Raw genomic sequence first — 19,193 nt, forward strand, 5'->3', positions numbered from 1 at the left:
TTTTGTTAATGATCTTTTCTTTTAATCGTCTTTCTTCCATAATGATGAGCTACAAAAAATACATATCTAGGTATTTTGTTCATGCTGGTCGTGCACATCTGCACCTTGCTTTGACAGTGGTACACATGCCCATATTCGATCAGCACATCCAGAAGAGGCTCAGATTTTCCGGACCCACGCTCCCAATCTAGCTTGCAGGAGCGGAGGCCTGTCCCTGTGGTGGCTTTCCAATTTTCAGACGAAGGCTTTGGAAATGCAGCCCCCCAAGTGCAGGGTTCAAAAATTAGATTATATTCAGTCTGTGTTATGAGAGAGACTCCACAGGTGTTAATGGCAGAGCCGGGGTCAGGGACCCGGGCGAAAGGAGGCGGGGTTAGTGGCAGGAGCTCGTTAGGCAAGAAAAACCACCGGTTCACAGTCAAGTTCAGGTTGAGGGACAAGCTAAAAGTTGGGCCCGGGAACTGAGCTGGAATCAGGCTAAGGCTCACTGCCCGGTAGCAAAGTCCAGGGGGGTACCAGGGCTCAGGTGGGACTCAGGGTCCAAATTTGAGTCATATTCCTCACGGTGAGCTGAAGCACCAAGAATGCAGGATTGTCATGGCTGGGAGCTAGTGGGCAACAGCTGATAGCGGCTGAGCCAGGTGGAGGGGGCGGAGCCTGCTCCGCGATCTAGGAAGGGGCGTGGCCAAAGGTGGAAAGATGGGGCCACAGGCAGCTGGTGGCCACGGCACTTTAAAGGACTGCTACTTAGGTAGCAATGGTGGCCAGCGCCCCGGGTCCATTTGAATCACTAGGCCTTCAGACAACTCTCCCTTTTGACCACCCACATTGGTTGCCTGGACACTTGCTAGCCCCATCTCTTGGGATTATATAAGGCAAGGGGCCAATCCGATGCTCACTCCTTACCCCTTTAGCTATAGCGGGATGTGGCAGCGTTCACTGGTTGGAATTTTCATGCACAACACTGGTTTACCTTTAGGCATTTTTTTTCCTGTTTGTGTCCATCTGAATATTCATAGTTGTGGGAAATAAGAGCGGTCAGACAACGGGCGTCTGACAGGCATTTGCCAACGGCAGGAGCTGTTAGGGTTTAAAAAGTGAAAGCTTTTTCTGACCCGTCACACACAGCTGTGCATTTCCATATGGGAAGCTGCTGGAATCGTCTGGATCAATTCTCCAGCTAGTTTCTTCTTCCTTGGCCTATCTGGAGATTTGCAGTGCAAATCTCTTCTCATTAGTTTGTGCGTGGGGAGGGGGGAGGGGGTGCCCTGCATGGACTGTTACCAATGTGTAGTGATAAAAATCTAAAGCGAGGTTTGCGAGCCAGGTTAAACCTGTACAAATGTGTGGAGTGGGCTGTAGGCCAAAGACCGGTGCTACTTGTAAACTGGGTGCTTGGCCACTCAGGAGAGATTCCAATGCCACCCAGCTGATTAGCAAAGTGCTGATGTCTAGGTTTGTGTTTCTTTGGGTGGTGCACATTTCCACGTGCCTTGGTGCACAGAACACAAATTATTCCGCACAGGGAATGGAAAAGATTAGTGGGACCATTGGCCGGGACTGTTTCTTTACTGTGTCTGTGCACCCCCCACGAGGGGGTCCTGAACTTGGCAGTGGAGTTGAGCAATGGCTTAATTAGACTCATCTAATCTAACGTCTGAGTCACAGCCCCCGGCTCACCCACTCCTGTGACAGAGCAGTCAGGGAGATGCAGGCCAGAGTCCAGGGTTAAGGCTGAGCTGGTCTGGCTTTGAAAGCAGCTGTGCAGTATCTGTTCCATAGGAGCTGTAGCAAGGGGATTGGCTTTACCACAGGGCCTGATTTGGGTGTCGTTCTGCCAGTCGGTCCGGCCGGCTGCAGATCCAGTTCATGGGGGTGTAGCACCATGAGATGCTGGGACGCTGGTTGAGATATGCACATCGTCCATCTTCACCCACCTGAAACCTGCAAGGGAGGTGGGGTCACTTCTTGGCTGAACTCCACGGGCAGCATCCACACATCAGCCCCTTTGGGTAACTGCTGCACCCATGGGCCCAGCCTACAATGGCAGGGTCCAGCTCTCTGTGCTGTATTTGTACAGCCCCAAGCGCAACAGGCACCCGCTCCACAGATGTGGCTCCTACGTGCTTCCACCACGATCAGCAACAACCAACCAGGTCACGGTGCTCTCTACAGAGCTAATTATAACTGACCTGGTTCAATGATGTCACTGGTCATGTGACCACATTTGGCTGGCCACGCCCACCGTGCAACCTGAGATGTGCCAGTGCATTCTGGGAAAATTGAAGCAGCTGAGTGGGAGAGCGTGGCCTCATAGAAAGGGCACTAAGCTGGATTGCAGGGAACCGATGTGCAGAGGTCTGACCCTCAGGTGTAGAGCAGCTGGTGCGCACCTACAGAGTTCACAGAAGCCTTTTCTATACAGGTGTCCAGTTTTGAACCGAACAGTCCAGTATTTGAGCTTTCTGTTCAGGACACGAATTGAGACGCTCTAATTGAGTCAATACAACTGTCCGGTATTTTCTCAATCGGATGGAATGGCGATTGTGATGTCGTGTCAAGTGTGTCCGGGATTTTTCTTGAAATCATCTGGCAGCTCTATCTCTAGTAGGGATACTCCGCACGGACAAGAATTATTCTGATCCCTTAGAGGGGGAAAATTAATTGTGTTTTTTTTATATTTTGGCAATTTCATAAACTCTGACTCACCCCATTTGCGGTCAAAGAAAGTATTTTGACAAAACCGGAAAGGTTTTCTTTGGCTTTTAAAGGTTTTGAGTTTTTTGTTTTTTTTTAAGACAATGGAAAGGAATTTGGAAATGAAACTTATCTGACAGGGCAACGTTTTGACTGTTGTGTTGTTTTCAAAGGAACCATGTAACAACCAGGACAGGAATTCCCCAAATTTCCTGTGTTGCTTGCCAAATCGCAACAGCATAGGTGAGTAGCTACGAGGAATGGTGGGAACTTTTTTTTTTTAAAGTAGCGGTACAAGGATTGGGGATAGCAAGTGATAGAGAGGAGGAGAATAGAGAGGGCAGGGCTTCAAGGAAGGGGCGGGGCGGTAGATCTTGGCAAGGTCTGTCATTTAAAAAGTGATCTTGGGTGTAAAAAGGTTGGAGACCACTGCTGTACATAATACAAAGGAAAATACGACTAGAGCGGTGCGGCCATTTGACCTCGGCCAGACCCCGCGAACTGTTTGTAATTCGACTCCTGCCTCTTAACAGATTTGGTTCTTCAGCAGAGACTCACGTTTTACAGCCAGGCTAAGTCTACACTACGAGTTTTCTCGGCAAAAAATATGCAACCGAGGGACTCATTTGCATGAGTCGCAATCCCATTTGCATATTTTCTGCAGGAAAAGGGGTTTTTGCGCAAAAAGGAAACGTCCACACGGCTTGTTTTAGCACAAAATCCCTAGCGCAAAACTGGATCAGCAGAAAATATGCAAATGAGACCACAACTCATGCAAATGAGTCCCTCGTTTGCATATTTTTTGTGCCGAGAAAACTCGTAGTGTAGACTCTGCACTGGAGAACTAGATTCCTACAGTTACAGCCCACTGGCCATGCCCAGAGAAGAGATCTGACCTCTTCACCAACGATGAGGGGGGGTGGCTGTGGACCACAGGGCTGTCGTGGCACCTTGGCCTGAGGAAGGATTGCCAGCTCCGACTGTCAGCAGGGAGCCTGAAGTTCCGAGCCCGCAGAACCAGGCTGGGGGAATAAAACACTCACAGGCTGCTGTTGAACGCTGTGCCATCCACCCACTTCCAGGGCTGGCCCGGTTCTTTCCGGAGGCCGATCCAGTAGGAGGAGGAGCTTTTATTTTGCATCAGGAACTCCTTTGAAATAAGCAAAATAAGCTGAGCCGCACAGTGCGAAGGGAGGCAGCAAACTTGGCATTGGCTTAAGGAGAGAAGGAAAACCCGCCTGGGGGCTCATTCCCAGTTACCCTCGGGCCACACTGGGCAGCACCAAGCTCCCTTACAGCAGCCACAGCCAGGCCCAGGAGACTGTCGGCTGGACAGAGGCTCTGCACCCAGCCGCACGTTGGCAATGGGGAATCTGGCCGACAGGCGTCCCTACAAAGCTTTTCTTGCCTTAGAGGCTGCTGGTCAGACACACACAGGGGCCCAGCCATCAGCTCATGTAGAATTCCTTGCTGGACCGGACCCAGACCTGGACTGTGGTCAGATCAGTGTGTCAGGTCCAGTTACAGAACCAGTTCATAATGATCCTGAATGCGAACTATGTGAATCCAATACTATGTGTATGGAAGTAGCCTCAGCTAGGATCTGGGCCCCGCTGGGTGCTGCACAGACACAGCAAGAGACAGTCCCTGCCCCAACTGGGATCAAAGCCCCGTTGTGCCGAGCGCTGCACAGACACAGCGAGAGACAGTCCCTGCCCCAGCTGGGATCAGGGCCCCGTTGTGCCGGGCGCTGCACAGACACAGCGAGAGACAGTCCCTGCCCCAGCTGAGATCAGGGCCCCGTTGTGCCGGGCGCTGCACAGACACAGCAAGAGACAGACCCTGCCCCAGCTGGGATCAGGGCCCCGTTGTGCCGGGCGCTGCACAGACACAGCGAGAGACAGTCCCTGACCCAGCTGAGATCAGGGCCCCGTTGTGCCGGGCGCTGCACAGACACAGCGAGAGACAGTCCCTGCCCCAGCTGGGATCAGGGCCCCGTTGTGCCGGGTGCTGCACAGACACAGCGAGAGACAGTCCCTGCCCCAGCTGAGATCAGGGCCCCGTTGTGCCGGGTGCTGCACAGACACAGCGAGAGACAGTCCCTGCCCCAGCTGAGATCAGGGCCCCGTTGTGCTGGGCGCTGCACAGACACAGCGAGAGACAGTCCCTGCCCCAGCTGAGATCAGAGCCCCGTCGTGCCGGGCGTTGCACAGACACGCAGTAAAATCATCTAACCCTCAACTTTCATTATCTGAGCTCCCAAGGCAGACAGGGCTTGACTGCACCATTGTCTTTTCTGCCACATCTGCCTAACTGTACCTCCTAGACACTGTGCATCTCCGCCTTACCAGATCTGCCTGGGTGTGAATCCCAACCAGGGAGGCACCGAGGGACGAGCAGTTTTTCTGGCCGGTGGCCCAGTCCCCTTCAGCCTTTGAGAAGAGGTAACATTTCCCTCCGAAGTGAATCCAGTCCTCTGGGCATGTGGGAGCAGGTGGGTCCGCAGGAGAGAAGAGAAGTTTGAAGGCGACCACTGAAAGTTATCAAGTTGCACAGTGGTTAGGAATGCTCCCTTCCCTAGGGTCTGCAGTTACTCCTCTCTATAGCCATACACGAGAGCAGTTTTCAGGTATCTAAAAGGGTGTCACAAGGAGGAGGGAGAGAAATTGTTCTCCTTGTCCTTTGAGGCCAGGGCAAGAAGCAATGGGCTTAAACTGCAGCAAGGGAGGTTTAGGATGGACATTAGGAAAAACTTTCTGCCTGTCAGGGTGGTCACACACTGGAATAAATTGCCCAGGGTGGTTGTGGAATCCCCATCTCTGGAGATATTGAAGAGTAGGTTAGATAAATGTCTATCAGGGATGGTCTATACGGTGCTGGGTCCTGCCATGAGGGCAGGAGACTAGACTTGATTACCTCTCGAGATCCCTTCCCATTCTAGTATTTTAGCATTCTAGGATTCTATATAGGAGTATGTTTCTGGTAATAATCCCAGCTCTTTTCCAGCCCTTCTCTCAAGACCCCTTATAAAGAAATGAAGTGCTATTATCCCAGTTTTACAGATGGGGAAACTGAGTCACAGGGCAGATAAGTGACAGGACCAAGGTCACCCAGAAGACCAGTGGCAGAGTTGGAATAGACCACGCACCCCCCCTGCCCTCCGCCCACACACTTCTCCAGTTCTATTCTAGTCCAAGCCCCTCTTGTGAACTGCATTCGGTGTTCTCGATTACAGGCAGCAAAACTGGCTTTTGAAAATAGTGATGGATGTTGTGGATAAAGAAGACCCCAAGCCAGTTTCAATTATCTATGTTTGTATGGGATGTCAGCGCCCAGGGTATAACACGGCATCAGTGCCTGAAGCGCAGAGAATCAGCCGTTCGGTGTCACTGAGGAGGCAAGGAACACGCTGCAGGAGTGTTCTTTCAAAATGAAACTGAAAGAATGTGGTGGTTTATTCGAGAGCGAAAAACCTCATTTTCCGAGGAAGAACGCCTTTTTTCAAAAGAGCTCTTTCGAAAAAAGGCTTTCTTGACTGCAACCAGGGCTTTTTCGAAAGAGAGCATCCAGATTGTCTAGGTGCTCTCTTTCAAAAAAGCGGATCGCTTTTTCGAAAAAAGTTGTGGCTGTCTAGACGATCTCTGCCTAAAGAAGCTTTATTCTTTCAAAAAAGCTTCTTTCAAAAGAAGCTGGTGGTAGGGCTGCCAGATGGTTTTAACAAAAATACCGGACACGCTTGACATTCCATCACAATCTACATTACATCTTAGTTAGAAAATACCGGACATTTATATTTTCTCTATTCCCAGACAGCTCAAATACTGGACTGCTTCAAAACCAGACACCTGGCAACCCCAGCATGTATTCTAGATGCACCCTCAGCGGCTGAGCCGAGATGCAAGAGGCAAGGTCAGACACAGCAGCAGAAAGATCACTGCCTTTTGGTGTGGGCATGACAGACGGGAGGTAGCCCTCATGTGGCCCTTCTATGATGCAGAACAACTAAATCACAGGTTTCGGAGTATGGGCTGGTCCATTGAGGAATGCTGCATAAGGTACCGAACAGCTGAGAACTGTGAAAATTCCTCTCACCTCAACCTTCCTTCCCACAGATAGGAAAGCAGTAAATGGGGGTGGGGAGGAAGAGTCCAAATTTAACCTTTTCAGTCCAACAAAGCAGCAAAGGCCCAATCCTCGTGAGCTGCAGGGAGAGAGCTAACGCGTCAGGCAGGACTTTTCCCATGGGGCTGGGCCGAGGGCGGTGTTGGAACTGGCTGAGAGAGGCTGATATTTCCAACCAAGCTGGGCAATAACATGCAACTTTTTAACTGTCGGGCTGAAAGCATCTTCCCATGGGGCAAGACAGAGTCTCCCCCCTAGGGGTCCCTGCATGCAGGTTGGGTTGGTCTCTTGCAAACAGTGGGCGTTGGATCCTCTAATGCAAGGCAGCAATGTAAAAAAGAACGGTGTTGGTTTACACCAGCCTGCTCTAGTGACATGGGTCAGAATTTTTTCCCCCTCTCTGGAAATGCATTTTGGCGAGACTGTGAACAGCAAGAAACTCAACCAAAAGGGAACTAGGCTGCCACAGTGCCTCCTGGGAGTTGTAGTTCCGGTTCCTTGTGTTCCCATTCTTCTCTATAGACAAGAGTCCCTGATTGGACTACATTTCCCATGATGCTTTTTCCCAATGCAGAGAAGGGTGGCAATGCATCATGGGAATTCCAGGCAATGAAGCAGCATGGGAGATGTAGTCCAAGCCTGGAGTTTGGCCCACAGGGTAGACTGGGATAGATGTAATACACCTATCTCAGGCCTTAATCTGTGACCTTTCTTTAAATTTTCAACCTGGTGGTTGCACTATAACACATTTTTGGATAACAGAGCTATAGGGCAAGTGCCTCAGCTCGTGTCTGTCACCAGAGCAATAATAAGACCATCCAGCTCTAGCATCCCACTTTCCATCCCTCCAGCTCAAGACACTCGACAAAGGGAGATCAGGGTCCCCATTTTAAAAGTTGGGGAAACTGAGGCACGGAGTTGCAAAGTGACTTGTGCAAGGTCACCAGCAGGCCGGTGGTGGGTCCAAAAATAAAACCCCAATTTCCTGAGTCCCACTCCAGCACCCTGACCACTAGGCCACGCTGCCTCCCCTTGCCAAGGCAGCTGCCCCAATTAGCACTAATGGGCTGGTTACAAGCTGCCTTCTGGTGTGGGAGTTGGATGTGGAGGGAGCCCGTCCAAAGAGCAGGGCAGGGCCACTGTAAGGGGATGGGAGCCCCAGAAACGACTAAGAGAGGTGAGGAGCAGGACTGGTGGTGGGATCACAGGGAGCGAGCGCGGTGGAGCTGCAGGGGCGCGGCGGTGCCGAGGGCGCAGAACTCACCTGCCACAACCACAACCGCGACCAGGCTGACGCACAGAACGGCAGCGAATGCCCCGGTGAATGGAGACCAGATCCTGGCCTGGGCTGGAAACAGAAGCAGCTGGTCACCATCTCTGGCCCCTCCCAGCAAGGCAGGGCTGTACCGCCGAACGGCGGCCAGACCCTGGGAGGGGATGGGGGTGTTCCGAAGGGCAGGCCAGGGAGCTGAGCTGGCAGCAGAATGGGGCCGGGGCAGCTCCGGCAGCCTGCGGAGGTCAGGCTGGTATTTGCAAAGCTGCCTGCCAGGATGCCTCAGACCCCTTGGGTTAGGGGGCCCATCGTCCCCTCAACCCCCAGCTTAAGCTGTGGCCTTCATGTTTCCCAGCCAGAAACTGCTTTTCTCCCCAACCCTACCCCCCAGCCAGGTGTTCGTCTCCATCTCCCTTCCTTTGTCTCTGCCTCTGGAAAGAGCTTTGCGAATTGCTCAGGCTGGCACTAGGGCTACGTCTCCACTGCGGGCTTCTTGTGCAAGAACTGTTTTGCGGAAGAGTTCTTGTGCAAAAGGTCTTCCACAAGAGCGTGTCCACGCAGCCGTGCGCTTTTGCACAAGAGCACCCACGGCAGTGTGGATGCTCTCTTGCGCAAGAAAGCTCCGATGGCCGTTTTAACCATAGGGCTTTCTTGCACAAGAATTTCATGTTGCCTGTCTACACTGGCCTCTTGTGGAAGAGCCCTTGCACAAGAGGGTTCATTCATCGGGAGGAGAGGAATAACTCTTCCGGAAGAAGCCCTGTTTTCCGACGCTGTACTGTAAATTTACTTGCACAAGAATGCGTAGGGGACCCAGTGTCTGTTCTGCCCTGGGACCCAGAACTGCTGCCCAATAGGCGTGGATTTGGTTCCACCCTCACCTTTTAAAATGAAAGAGGTTGCAGCTGCAGGGGCGGCCTGTGAGCCTAGGTAAACTAGGCAGTTGCCTAGAGCACCGCTAGCCCGGGCACCCGATGATGACGTCATGGCCATTGACGGCCATACAGGTGGGGACGCTGACTGTGCAGCCTGCCTGGGGCGCCAGCTGCCACAGCCGGCCTCGGACCGCTCCTGTGAATCAGGACTAAAATGATCCACCTTGGTCTGTGTCGGTAGCAGGACTAGATCCTTCAACACTGAGCCTGCTTGAGCTAATGAAGCGACTCCAATAGATGGCAGCAGTAGCAGGTTATTATCCGATAGTAAACCAGCTTCTAGGGTAGGAAATGTAACACCCACTCCAAAAGCCAGGTTTGAACCCAGGACCGTTAGCTCTCAAAAAAGCTGTTTCTACCACTTGAGTTAAAGAATGAAAGCCATACCATAGCAGCAGCAGCAGTAGGCTGTTATCCTCGAGCGATGGGGTAAAGAATGTAACAGTCACTCCACCAGCATGGATCATTAGCAGGGTTTAAACCACGGATGCTCTATATTAGAAAGCCTGGAGTGCTACTAATTGAGCTAATGGGGGAAAAAAACTTGATTAGCATGCAGAAGTAGTAAGCTGTTATCCTCTAGTGCTACTAAGGAAGGATGAGGACACAGTCAAGCTGTGGGTTAGTGTCATCAAATTATGCTGAGATGGCTCCTTAGGAAACTGCTTAAGAGCAAGAACAAAGAGGAGGCAAATATAACCTCGAGGGTCCTGTGTCAGCAATTGGCTGGAGCTGTTGTGTAGCGAGGCTCCCCCCTGTAATTCATCGCACTTGCCCTCTGTGAAGCTGGTCTTCATCCTCTCCATAGGAGAGCACACTAGAGTGGAAGCAAATGAGAGAACGAAGCAGTTTACCGATCATGAAATGAAGATGCCAAAACCAGAGCATTTGCCCCAAATGGAACAGAGACTTTTTGTCCCCCTCCTGTGGCTCTTTCATGTTGGCTCAGTGACTGTCACCACCAGCTAATGTGCCCAGGGGAGCTTGGTTCCATGCTTCTGGAAGAGGTGGGGCTTCAGGGGGAAGGGGCGGGGTTGGAGCAGCCAGTCCTCAGCACTACTCCAGGTGCACCTCTCCTGCCTGGAGCATGTTATGCTGTGCCCCTCTCTCCCGCCAGCCCTTTGCATTGCCTGGAGTGCTCCAGGGGTGCTCTGAAGGGCCGTGCCCTTTTGAATCACCAGCCCCTGGAGAAGTTGCCCCCTTTATCCCCTGTCTCCCTCCCATCCCTAAAGGCAGGATGTGGCAATAAGACTTGAATTTTACGGAGGTCTATAAAATCACTAATGGTGTGGAGAAAGGGAAGAAGGAAAAGTTATTTACTTGTTCCTATAATATAAGAGCTAGGGGACCACCAAATGAAATTAATGGGCAGCAGGTTTAAAACAAATAAAAGGAAGTTCTTCTTCACACAGCGCATAGTCAACCTGTGGAACTCCTTGCTTCAGGAGGTTGCGAAGGCCAGGACTATAACAGGGTGGGGGGGAAGGAGAGTGATACAGACACAGAGGGACTTGCCAAAAAGTCCCACAGGGTGAGGCTAAAACCCCAGTAGCCCGGGTACCAGTCAACTTCTGGAGACTAACGGGGATGACTAATGAATAACAGACGTGATCTGTCACAAGCCTAATAGTAGCCCTTCCACAGTAAAACCGCCCCATTTTTTGTCGGCCCATGAAATGAGCGTGTTTCGGCAGTGGAGATCAGCTGGGCTGTCCCAGGAAAAGCACTCAGAGCCGCGCCTGCCCGGCTGTGATCCAGGTAGCGGGAGGAGCTGCCGATGCAGGAGCATCAGAAGCACTGAACAGGAGGCCGGGGTGCATACGCTGAAGACGTCTTGGCTGCCAGCCAAGCTTGTTCCTGGAAAGACTCCAAACTGCTGGGAGATGGGGAGCCAAGTTAGGGTGCCTCTAGAGATGGAAATTAGAGGTATCAATATTGCAAATGAAGCTGGGATTTAAATATCCCACACTTCAGGGGCTGCTTTTTTTCGAAAGGGGGCTTTTTCAGAAAAAAAAAAAAAAAAAAAAGCAGCCGTTTAGATGCGGATCTGTCAGAAATAAAAGCCTTTTTCAAAAGAGCCTGTAAACCTCATTTTTGAGGGTCTTTCGAAAAAGGCTTTTATTTTCCAAAGATCCGTGTCTAAACTGCCGCTTTTTTCGAAAAAGCCCCATTTTGAAAAAAAGTGGCTGCCGCCATTATGCAAATGAAGCAGGGGATATTTCAATCCTGGGATCATTTGCAATATTAATATGTCTAATTTACATCCTTTTATTGAAAAGGGGATATGGTCTAGACACAGCCTTATTTAAGCTGTAACTGGAAAAACTTGAAAAAGAACAGATGCTCTTGCAACACTTTAGAGATTAATAGCACATGTAGCTGGGATCATGTGCTTACGTGCACACAGCCCACTTTTTCAGATGCCTGGAGCATTCAGTCCAGATCCAAGAATAAATAAGCGAGGGGGGAAAAAAGGGAGAAAACCCTGAGCAAGTCACTGTATCTCTCTGGACAGGGACTGTCTCTCGCTGTGTCTGTGCAGCGCCCGGCACGACGGGGCCCTGATCCCAGCTGGGGCAGGGACTGTCTCTCGCTGTGTCTGTGCAGCGCCCGGCACGACGGGGCCCTGATCCCAGCTGGGGCAGGGTCTGTCTCTCACTGTGTCTGTGCAGCACTTGGCACAACGGGGCCCTGATCCCAGCTGGGGCAGGGACTGTCTCTCGCTGTGTCTGTGCAGAGCCCGGCACAACGGGGCCCTGATCTCAGCTGGGGCAGGGACTGTCTCTCGCTGTGTCTGTGCAGCGCCCGGCACAACGGGGGCCCTGATCTCAGCTGGGGCAGGGACTGTCTCTCGCTGTGTCTGTGCAGCGCCCGGCACAACGGGGCCCTGATCTCAGCTGGGGCAGGGACTGTCTCTCGCTGTGTCTGTGCAGCGCCCGGCACAACGGGGCCCTGATCTCAGCTGGGGCAGGGACTGTCTCTCGCTGTGTCTGTGCAGCGCCCGGCACAACGGGGCCCTGATCTCAGCTGGGTCAGGGACTGTCTCTTGCTGTGTCTGTGCAGCGCCCGGCACAACGGGGCCCTGATCTCAGCTGGGGCAGGGACTGTCTCTCGCTGTGTCTGTGCAGCGCCCGGCATGACAGGGCCCTGATCTCAGCTGGGGCAGGGACTGTCTCTCGCTGTGTCTGTGCAGCGCCAGGCACGACGGAGCCCTGATCCCAGCTGGGGCAGACAGGCGCTCGCAGAAATGCTAAGTCTGGCTCGCAGGGAAACAACGTGACTGCTATTTCAGAAGCCAATGCTTCCTGTAGTCTGCAGTTGTGCTCAGAGTCAACCCAGCCCTAGACAGGGTCTGGGCGAGCTCTTCTCCATGCAGCTGGAAGCTCCAAGCTGGCAGCCGGCCCGGGTGAAAGGGGGATTTTGACAATCCGATGGGGCTGACTCACAGCAGCTGGTTCTGCGGAGGGAGGGAGCAGTGGAAACTCGGTCCCTCAGCGTTACCACCTTGAACCCCTAATGCGGCAGCCCGTTGGGAACCTGGGCACCCGGCCTGTGCAGGGAGTTGCTGCCCTCCCCCTGTCCAGGCAGGCCCCAGACCTTCACAGTCACATGATTTGCCCCCCTGCCTCACTTGGGGCAACCCTTGGGCCCAGCACAGGTGGGAAGGGGGCGCCCACCCCAGACTGACTCACCCCGGGGCCGGGAGGGGCTGGAGGAGGGACACAGAGGACCGCAACCCAATTCCTGCTCTTCCCCCTGCTGGAGCAAAATTTACCCCCCCTGCACGTCATCCCTGCCATGGGGCAAGGGAGCCAGGTCCCACTGGGGAAGAGGGAGCCCTGGGGGCAGCAGGGAATTCCAGGGGCTGTGGGGCTCAGACAGCATCACCCACAGGCACCTGCGGCCGGGCCCAGCCGGCACAGGAGACTCCATGCTCAGGATGCGTTGGGACAGCCGCTATGAGGGAATAGCAGTCGGCTCCCCACAGTGACAGCTGGCTGGGCCAGGGGTCACTCTGGGCCAGTGAGCCTCAGTTCTGAGTAGCTGGGGGAGGGAGACGACTGTCCCCTTCCTGCACAGCATCCGTGTCCGGTGCGTGGCTGGGGAGAGAGCTCCGTCCCCTGCCCTGCTGGGGGAGCAGCGCCCATCCGCACGGCCCGGGAGGGTGGGAGCCAATGCGCAGGCAGGGGAAGGAGAGGCACAGGGAGAGCGAAGGGAGAGGGAAGAGCTGTGCCTATGGGAGGAGAGAGGGGGGAGAGCCGGGGGCTGCCTATGTCAGCCATTTGCCTGGCTCTGACACCAACTCACCACCATGACCTGCCAGTGCAGGCTCGCCCCAGAGCAGAGCACGGACAGGCCGGGCCGATCCCAGCAGGGGATGGTGAGGCCCAGGACAGAGAGTCTGGTGTGTGCCGATCCAGGAGGGGCATATGTGTCGGGGGGGAAGGTGTTTTTGCTATGTAGGGAGAGGGGGTCCGAGGGACACTGAAGATCGGGCTGGAGTTTGCCCCAGGGTTAGAGAAAACTGTTGCATGATTGTCACCGGTGATGTTCTCTCTAGGGCAGGGCTGGGGAACCTTTTTTGGGTGTGTGTGGGGGGCGCTGACCCACAGAAGAGCCAGTCGGGGGCCGCACACAAGTGAGAAGCAAAAAGCCCCCCCTCACAGATGTGGCCCCTGACTGAGAAGGAGACAGATTCTCCCCACATCCTCCTCCCACCCCTCTTCCGGGGGAGGCTGCCACCCTCCGCCCTCCCCCGTGGTATCTGTTCCCCTTTGTTGCCTCTGTTAGCAGCCACATGTGGCCAGATGCTGCCCGCCCAGGCTGCATGAGGTAAGGTCCCGAGTCCTTCAGCCCGAAGCAGGCTCCGCTCTGGGTTGCTGCTCTCAGCTGGCTCCCTTGGCCGGACGCCCAGGCAGCGTGGTGTGGGAAAAAGTAAACAGCAGGAAGGGCCGAGGGATTGTGCCAGTGGCAGGTTCAGCCAGACCAGGGTTCTCCACACACCATGGCATCGGTTGAATCTCTTGCCCAGCTCCCAACCAGCCCCTGGCCCCACAATCTATCAGGCCTTGGGGACGAGGGGGGGCAGCTGCGTTACTCTTTAGCGCAGCAAATTTAAACACCAATGGTCGGGGTGGCCTGTGAGCCTAGATGCCTGATGATGACGTCACGGGGTGCCCAGGTGCCCCGTGATGATGCCACGGCCATTGACGGCCATGCAGGAGGGGGCGCCGATCGCGCCTTCCGCCTGGGGTGCCAGCTGCTACAGCCGGCCTCGGGCTGCTCCTGCCAATGGTCCTGTGGCACCTTAGGGACGTCTACACGACTGAGGAAGACCGTGGTCGATTTTCCAGGGTTCGAAGAGCGGGCCCAGTGAAGGCAGCTAATTCGAACGGAGAGGGGAGCTCCGGTCGATGCGGGTCACTCTGCTTTCACAGGAGTAAAACCACTTCATGGACAGCGCCTGAAGCCGAGTTTTTCCTCCAGTGCCCGGGGCACCGCAAAGCGTGTGAGATCACCACAGTCGACTACAGGAAGCCAACAACATTCATCGAATCCGAGGGCTGGCAGACACCTCAGGAGGCATCGAGTCCAGCCCCCTGCCCAAAGCAGGACCAACCCCAATTCAATTATCCCAGCCAGGGCTTGGTCAAGACAGGCCTTAAACACCTCTAGGGATGGAGATTCCACCCTCTCCGTAACCTGTCCCAGTGCTTCTCCATCCTCCCAGGGAAATCGTTTTTCCTAACCTCCAACCCAGACCTCCCCCACTGCAGCTTGTTCTGCCACCTGGCCCCACTGAGAACAGCCTCTCTCCATCCTCTTTGGAATCCTCCTTCAGGGAGTTGCGGGATGCTCTCGAATCCTTCCTCAATTCCATCCTTGCTACCCACATATGAAAATCAGAACGGCCAGACTGAGTCAGACCAAAGGTTCATCCAGCCCAGTGTCCTGTCTTCCCAAAGTGCCCAGTGCCAAGTGCCCCAGAGAACAGGTAATCATCAAGTGATACCTCCTGTCACCCATTCCCAGGCCCTGACAAACTGAGGCATGGGGCACCGTTCCTACTCATCCTGGCTACTAGCCATTGATGGACCTAACCTCTATGAATGTATCTAGCTCTTTTTTTAACCTCCTTAAAGTCTTGGCCTTCATAACATCCTCCAGCAAGGAGTTCCACAGATTCACGGTGCACTGCATGACGAAAAACTTCCTTCTGTTTGTTTTAAATCTGCTTCCTATTCATTGTAGTTGGTGGCCACTCGTTCTTGGGTTATGGGACAAGTCCATGCAAAACAGCATCTCCCCACATCTGGGGGGATTCACCAGGCCACAAGACTCCCTGCTTCAACAGACGCAGGAAGGAAGGGCACGTGCCGTGACAGTGCCCTACTCGCCATGCAAGGCAGCAGTGGGCGATTGGCCTGAGACTGTGGTCAAGTGCCAACCTGCAAAGGTAGAAGGGACGGGAGGAATGGGCTTTGCTCTGGGCTCAGGGGCAAGTGTGGGAATGCAGCCGGCAGGAAATGAAGGCACCTTGAAGAGACTGCAGCCAGGTAAGTGGAGGGAGGGGGTGAATTCAGAATGCAAAAGCAGAGTGAACACCGTGGCTACAAGAAAGGACAAAATCCCCACTCCATCACACAGACAGACCGCAGGAAGGAAATGCAGACAAGTAACCAGGACAGTGGGGGACTGAGACCAGCGAAGCAGCAGAAAGAACAGCAGCAACTCCTGGATTTTATAGAGCTTTTACTCAGCAGATCTCAATGCACTTTCCAGATGGAAAAAGCCGTGACGAAGAGGCAAAGTGACTTGCCCAAAAAAATCACACAGCAAACTGGCGGAATGAGGAGCAGAACCCAAGTGTCCTACCCACCCTCCCAACACGCCAGACCCCTATGCTGCCATACGCCCCCCCAACTCTGGACCCCGTTTAACAGGGATGGATGAAACTGACATGGGGACGGTTCCCGCGTCAAGAGACACGACAGGAACGCTGCCCCCTTGTCGCTAGGCAAATGAAACGTGCGTCTTACGGGTCGTGGCGATGCTGCGGGCGGTGTCAGGCTGTTGGAAAGCCGAGCGCGTGCAGCCCAGCCGAGAGCCAGCTGGTGAGAGGAGCTGCCGCACAGGCTGGAGTGAAGAAAGCAAGAGGGTGCAGGAGCTCTTGTTGAAGCATAATATAAGCGGCGTGCTGGGCTGCCGGCCAAGCCTCTCGCTGTCGTGGGAACGACGCCCACGGTGAGATCAGAGCAGCCCAACAAACCTCCGGATATCTGCTTTGCAGCTGCTGCTGTCCACTTGGCCATGTGAGCGAAGAGCCCATGCAGAAGCAACTACGAAATTTGCTTCTGGGCAGGGTTCCAAAGAGAACTCAACTCTCCTTGCTTTTGCACCCTCTGGCAGCAGTCCCAGGTGCATCGTGGGATATTCTCACCCATCGCCCGCCCCCCCGCCGCCTCTGTTCCTTGAGCAATATTTCGGTGATATGCAAACAAACCCTGAACGCTCTCCCTGGGCCCTGGAAAGCCTCCTTTCCCAGTGCCCTGCTGCTATGGGGCCCCTGCAGGAGTCCCCGGCGTGGGGCATGGGGGGAGAAGGAGCCCTGTACAGACAGCAGCGATGGGGCAAAGTCCCCCTTCAGACACTGCTGTGGGGAAGGGCCCCCTTAAAACTCTGGCGGATGCCGGGGGGAGCCAGTTGTCCGGTGGTGCAGAGCGGAGCGTTTCCTGAACCCCACGGCTGCCCCACAAGTGGGCGTGGAGAGGGGAAAGGGTGTAACCCACAGCAGCTAGGACACCTGGAACGACAGGAGAGGAGAGGTGGGGTAAATACCCCTTGGGCTTCCTTCCCTGCCAGCTGAGGGCATGTGTGTCCCCGCCAGCATATCCAAGGCCCAACCCTAGCTCAAGCGCCAAGACGTCCAGCATGTCTATTCTGGTCAGCCCCTGGTGCACCAGCTAAGAGAGCAGCCACCCCTTAGAGCCAGCGTGCTGCACCCAAGGGGCAGGGAGTTGCCCCAAAATTTGTACAAAGGGTGAGAGTGAAGTGAAAGCTTGTGTGCTACTGATTCCCTATATTCTACTCATTTTTCACCTTCCTCTGTAGCATGGGGCACGGGTCACTTGCTGGAGGATTCGCTGCATCTTGAGGTCTTCAAACTATCATCTGAGGACTTCTATATCTGAGCTATAGGTGAGAGGATTATTCCAGGAGTGGGTGGGTGAGAGTCTGCGGCCTGCCTTGTGCAGGGGGTCAGACTAGATGATCATAACGGTCCCTTCTGACCTTAAGGTCTATGGCTACATCAAGACTGGCATGATTTTCTGCAAATGCTTTTAACGAAAAAGTGTTTCCGTTAAAAGCATTTGCGGAAAAGACCGTCTAGATTGGCACGGATGCTTTTGCGCAAAAGCACTTTGTGCGGAAAAGCATCCGTGCCAATCTAGACGCGGTTTTGCGCAAGAAAGCCCCGATCGCCATTTTCGCCATCGGGGCTTTTTAGCGCAAAACAATTTTTAACTGTCTACACTGGCCCTCTTGCACAAATACATTTGCACAAGAGGGCTTTTTCCCAAACGAGAGCAGCATAGTATTTGCGTAAGAACACTGACAATCTTACATGAGATCGTCAGTGTTCTTGCGCAAATTCAAGCGGCCAGTGTAGACAGCTGGCAAGTTTTTCCGCAAAAGTGGCTGCTTTTGTGGAAAAACTTGCCAGTCTAGACTCAGCCTATGAGTCTATGTACTTGTATAATGTCTGTATGTGGAGTTCTAAATATGGGCTCTGTGTTGATGCTGTCTCTATCTGGGCAAAGAATGACTATGCTAATTAGCAAGGCTCCAGGGACGAGGCTGTCAGAGAGGCCAATCCACACCTGAGGATCACAGCTGGAGGATTCTCTGCATCTTGGGGCCTTCAAAGTATTTGAAGGCTTCAATATCTGAGATCTAGGTGAGAGGATTATTCTAAGAGGGGTGGGTGAGATTCTGTGGCCTGCACTGTGCAGGGGGTCAGACTAGATGATCATAATGGTCCCTTCTGACCTTAAAGTCTATGAGTGGGACCTGCAAACCAGCCAATATCATGACTTGGGACACAAGGACAGGTCACTGGGCCATGTGACCTGATCCAGCTTGGAAGAGACCAGGGATGGATATAAAATGCCACGAGGCGGACTCCATCTGGCCTTCAATTCTGCTACTGATCCCAGATGCAGCCTTGTGCGCAACAGCGATCCGGGGAGAATCGTTGGCCTATCCTGACACAGGATGTACACCAGAGACTTTTAAGCCAGCAGTTTGTATCTGCCAAGAGCCTGCATTGAGAACTGGGTGATTCTACGCGGGTGATGTATTCTCCGTAACGACCTTACTCTCGGGCTTTTCTTTCTTTTAGTAATAAACCTTTCAATTCTAAAGGATCGGCCCAGCGTGATCTGGTGGGTAGGATCCAAAGTGTAAATTGACCGGGGATTTGTGGCTGGTTCTTTGGGACCGGAAAGACCCATTCAGAGTAGGTGAGATTGGGTTCGATAATCCCTCACCTGTGTACAGGCCACTCACCTGTGTGCAGGGGCTGACTGGGGCACAGGGTGAGCTGGGATGTCTGAGGGGTTTTGCTTGTGAGGTTTCTTGCTGGCCGGATTGGCAGCTGAAGTTCTCGGTGTGACTCGTTTGTAGCCTACTTAGGAACGGCCTCCAGTCTGGGGCTGTAAGGAGCCCTGAGTTTGAGCAATTTGCCCTGACCGGACGCCCTCAGTGGTACCCAGACCCGGTCCGGTCCCCGGTCCGGTCCATCACACTTGCCCCTTCCACCTAAGGCCCCACCCCTTCCTCCTGAGGCTCCACCTCCTTCACACCTCCTCTACTCCCCACACACACCTTGCCCCAGGACCTGTGGTGGCTGTTAGCCCCACAGGGTTCAGTACTAAGTATACTAGCTTGTGACGTTTGAGATCTCGGCTTAGTTCTCTGTTCCCATTGTCCGTTCTTTGGAGTCCCGCCGTCCGAGGGGGATCTCAGCCCTGCTTCCCAGGGGCACTGGGAGGAGGACTGTGAAGTGTTGCAGGGATGAGGGCCAGCGAGGGACCATGGCAACAGGCAGAGATGGAGGCTGGACAGTACTATGGGGAGTGTAGGATCCCAGAGTGATGGCAAGT

At 53.8% G+C, this 19,193-nt stretch overlaps 1 protein-coding gene across 1 annotated transcript; it reads right to left on the reverse strand.

Moving 5' to 3' along the window:
• Positions 1-16,255, reverse strand: LOC106732880 (C-type lectin domain family 2 member B-like). Its single transcript, XM_075914216.2, has 6 exons — positions 16,068-16,255; positions 9,728-9,844; positions 8,084-8,167; positions 5,046-5,230; positions 3,741-3,847; positions 1-1,944 (listed from the first exon to the last, which is right to left on the reverse strand). Exons 2-6 carry the CDS (start codon positions 9,831-9,833, stop codon positions 1,806-1,808), a joined length of 621 nt encoding a protein of 206 aa, XP_075770331.2. The 5' UTR covers positions 9,834-9,844; positions 16,068-16,255; the 3' UTR covers positions 1-1,805.
• Positions 16,256-19,193: the final 2,938 nt, after the last annotated feature.

Source organism: Pelodiscus sinensis, chromosome 19, assembly GCF_052426305.1.
Source record: "Pelodiscus sinensis isolate ZL-2025 chromosome 19, ASM5242630v1, whole genome shotgun sequence".
NCBI classification, from domain to species: Eukaryota; Metazoa; Chordata; order Testudines; family Trionychidae; genus Pelodiscus; species Pelodiscus sinensis.

Bases quoted from the DNA above. Each gene is read 5' to 3' on its own strand.
- LOC106732880 (XM_075914216.2), bottom strand. From the start codon at position 9,833: ATGGAGAGGATGAAGACCAGCTTCACAGAGGGCAAGTGCGATGAATTA. The intron at 5,231-8,083 runs GTGAGTTCTGCG...GATAACTTTCAG, and splicing joins CGCGGTTGTGGTTGTGGCAG to TGGTCGCCTTCAAACTTCTC. The intron at 1,945-3,740 runs GTGAGTGTTTTA...CCTCCCTTGCAG, and splicing joins ACAGCGTTCAACAGCAGCCT to GTTTCAGGTGGGTGAAGATG.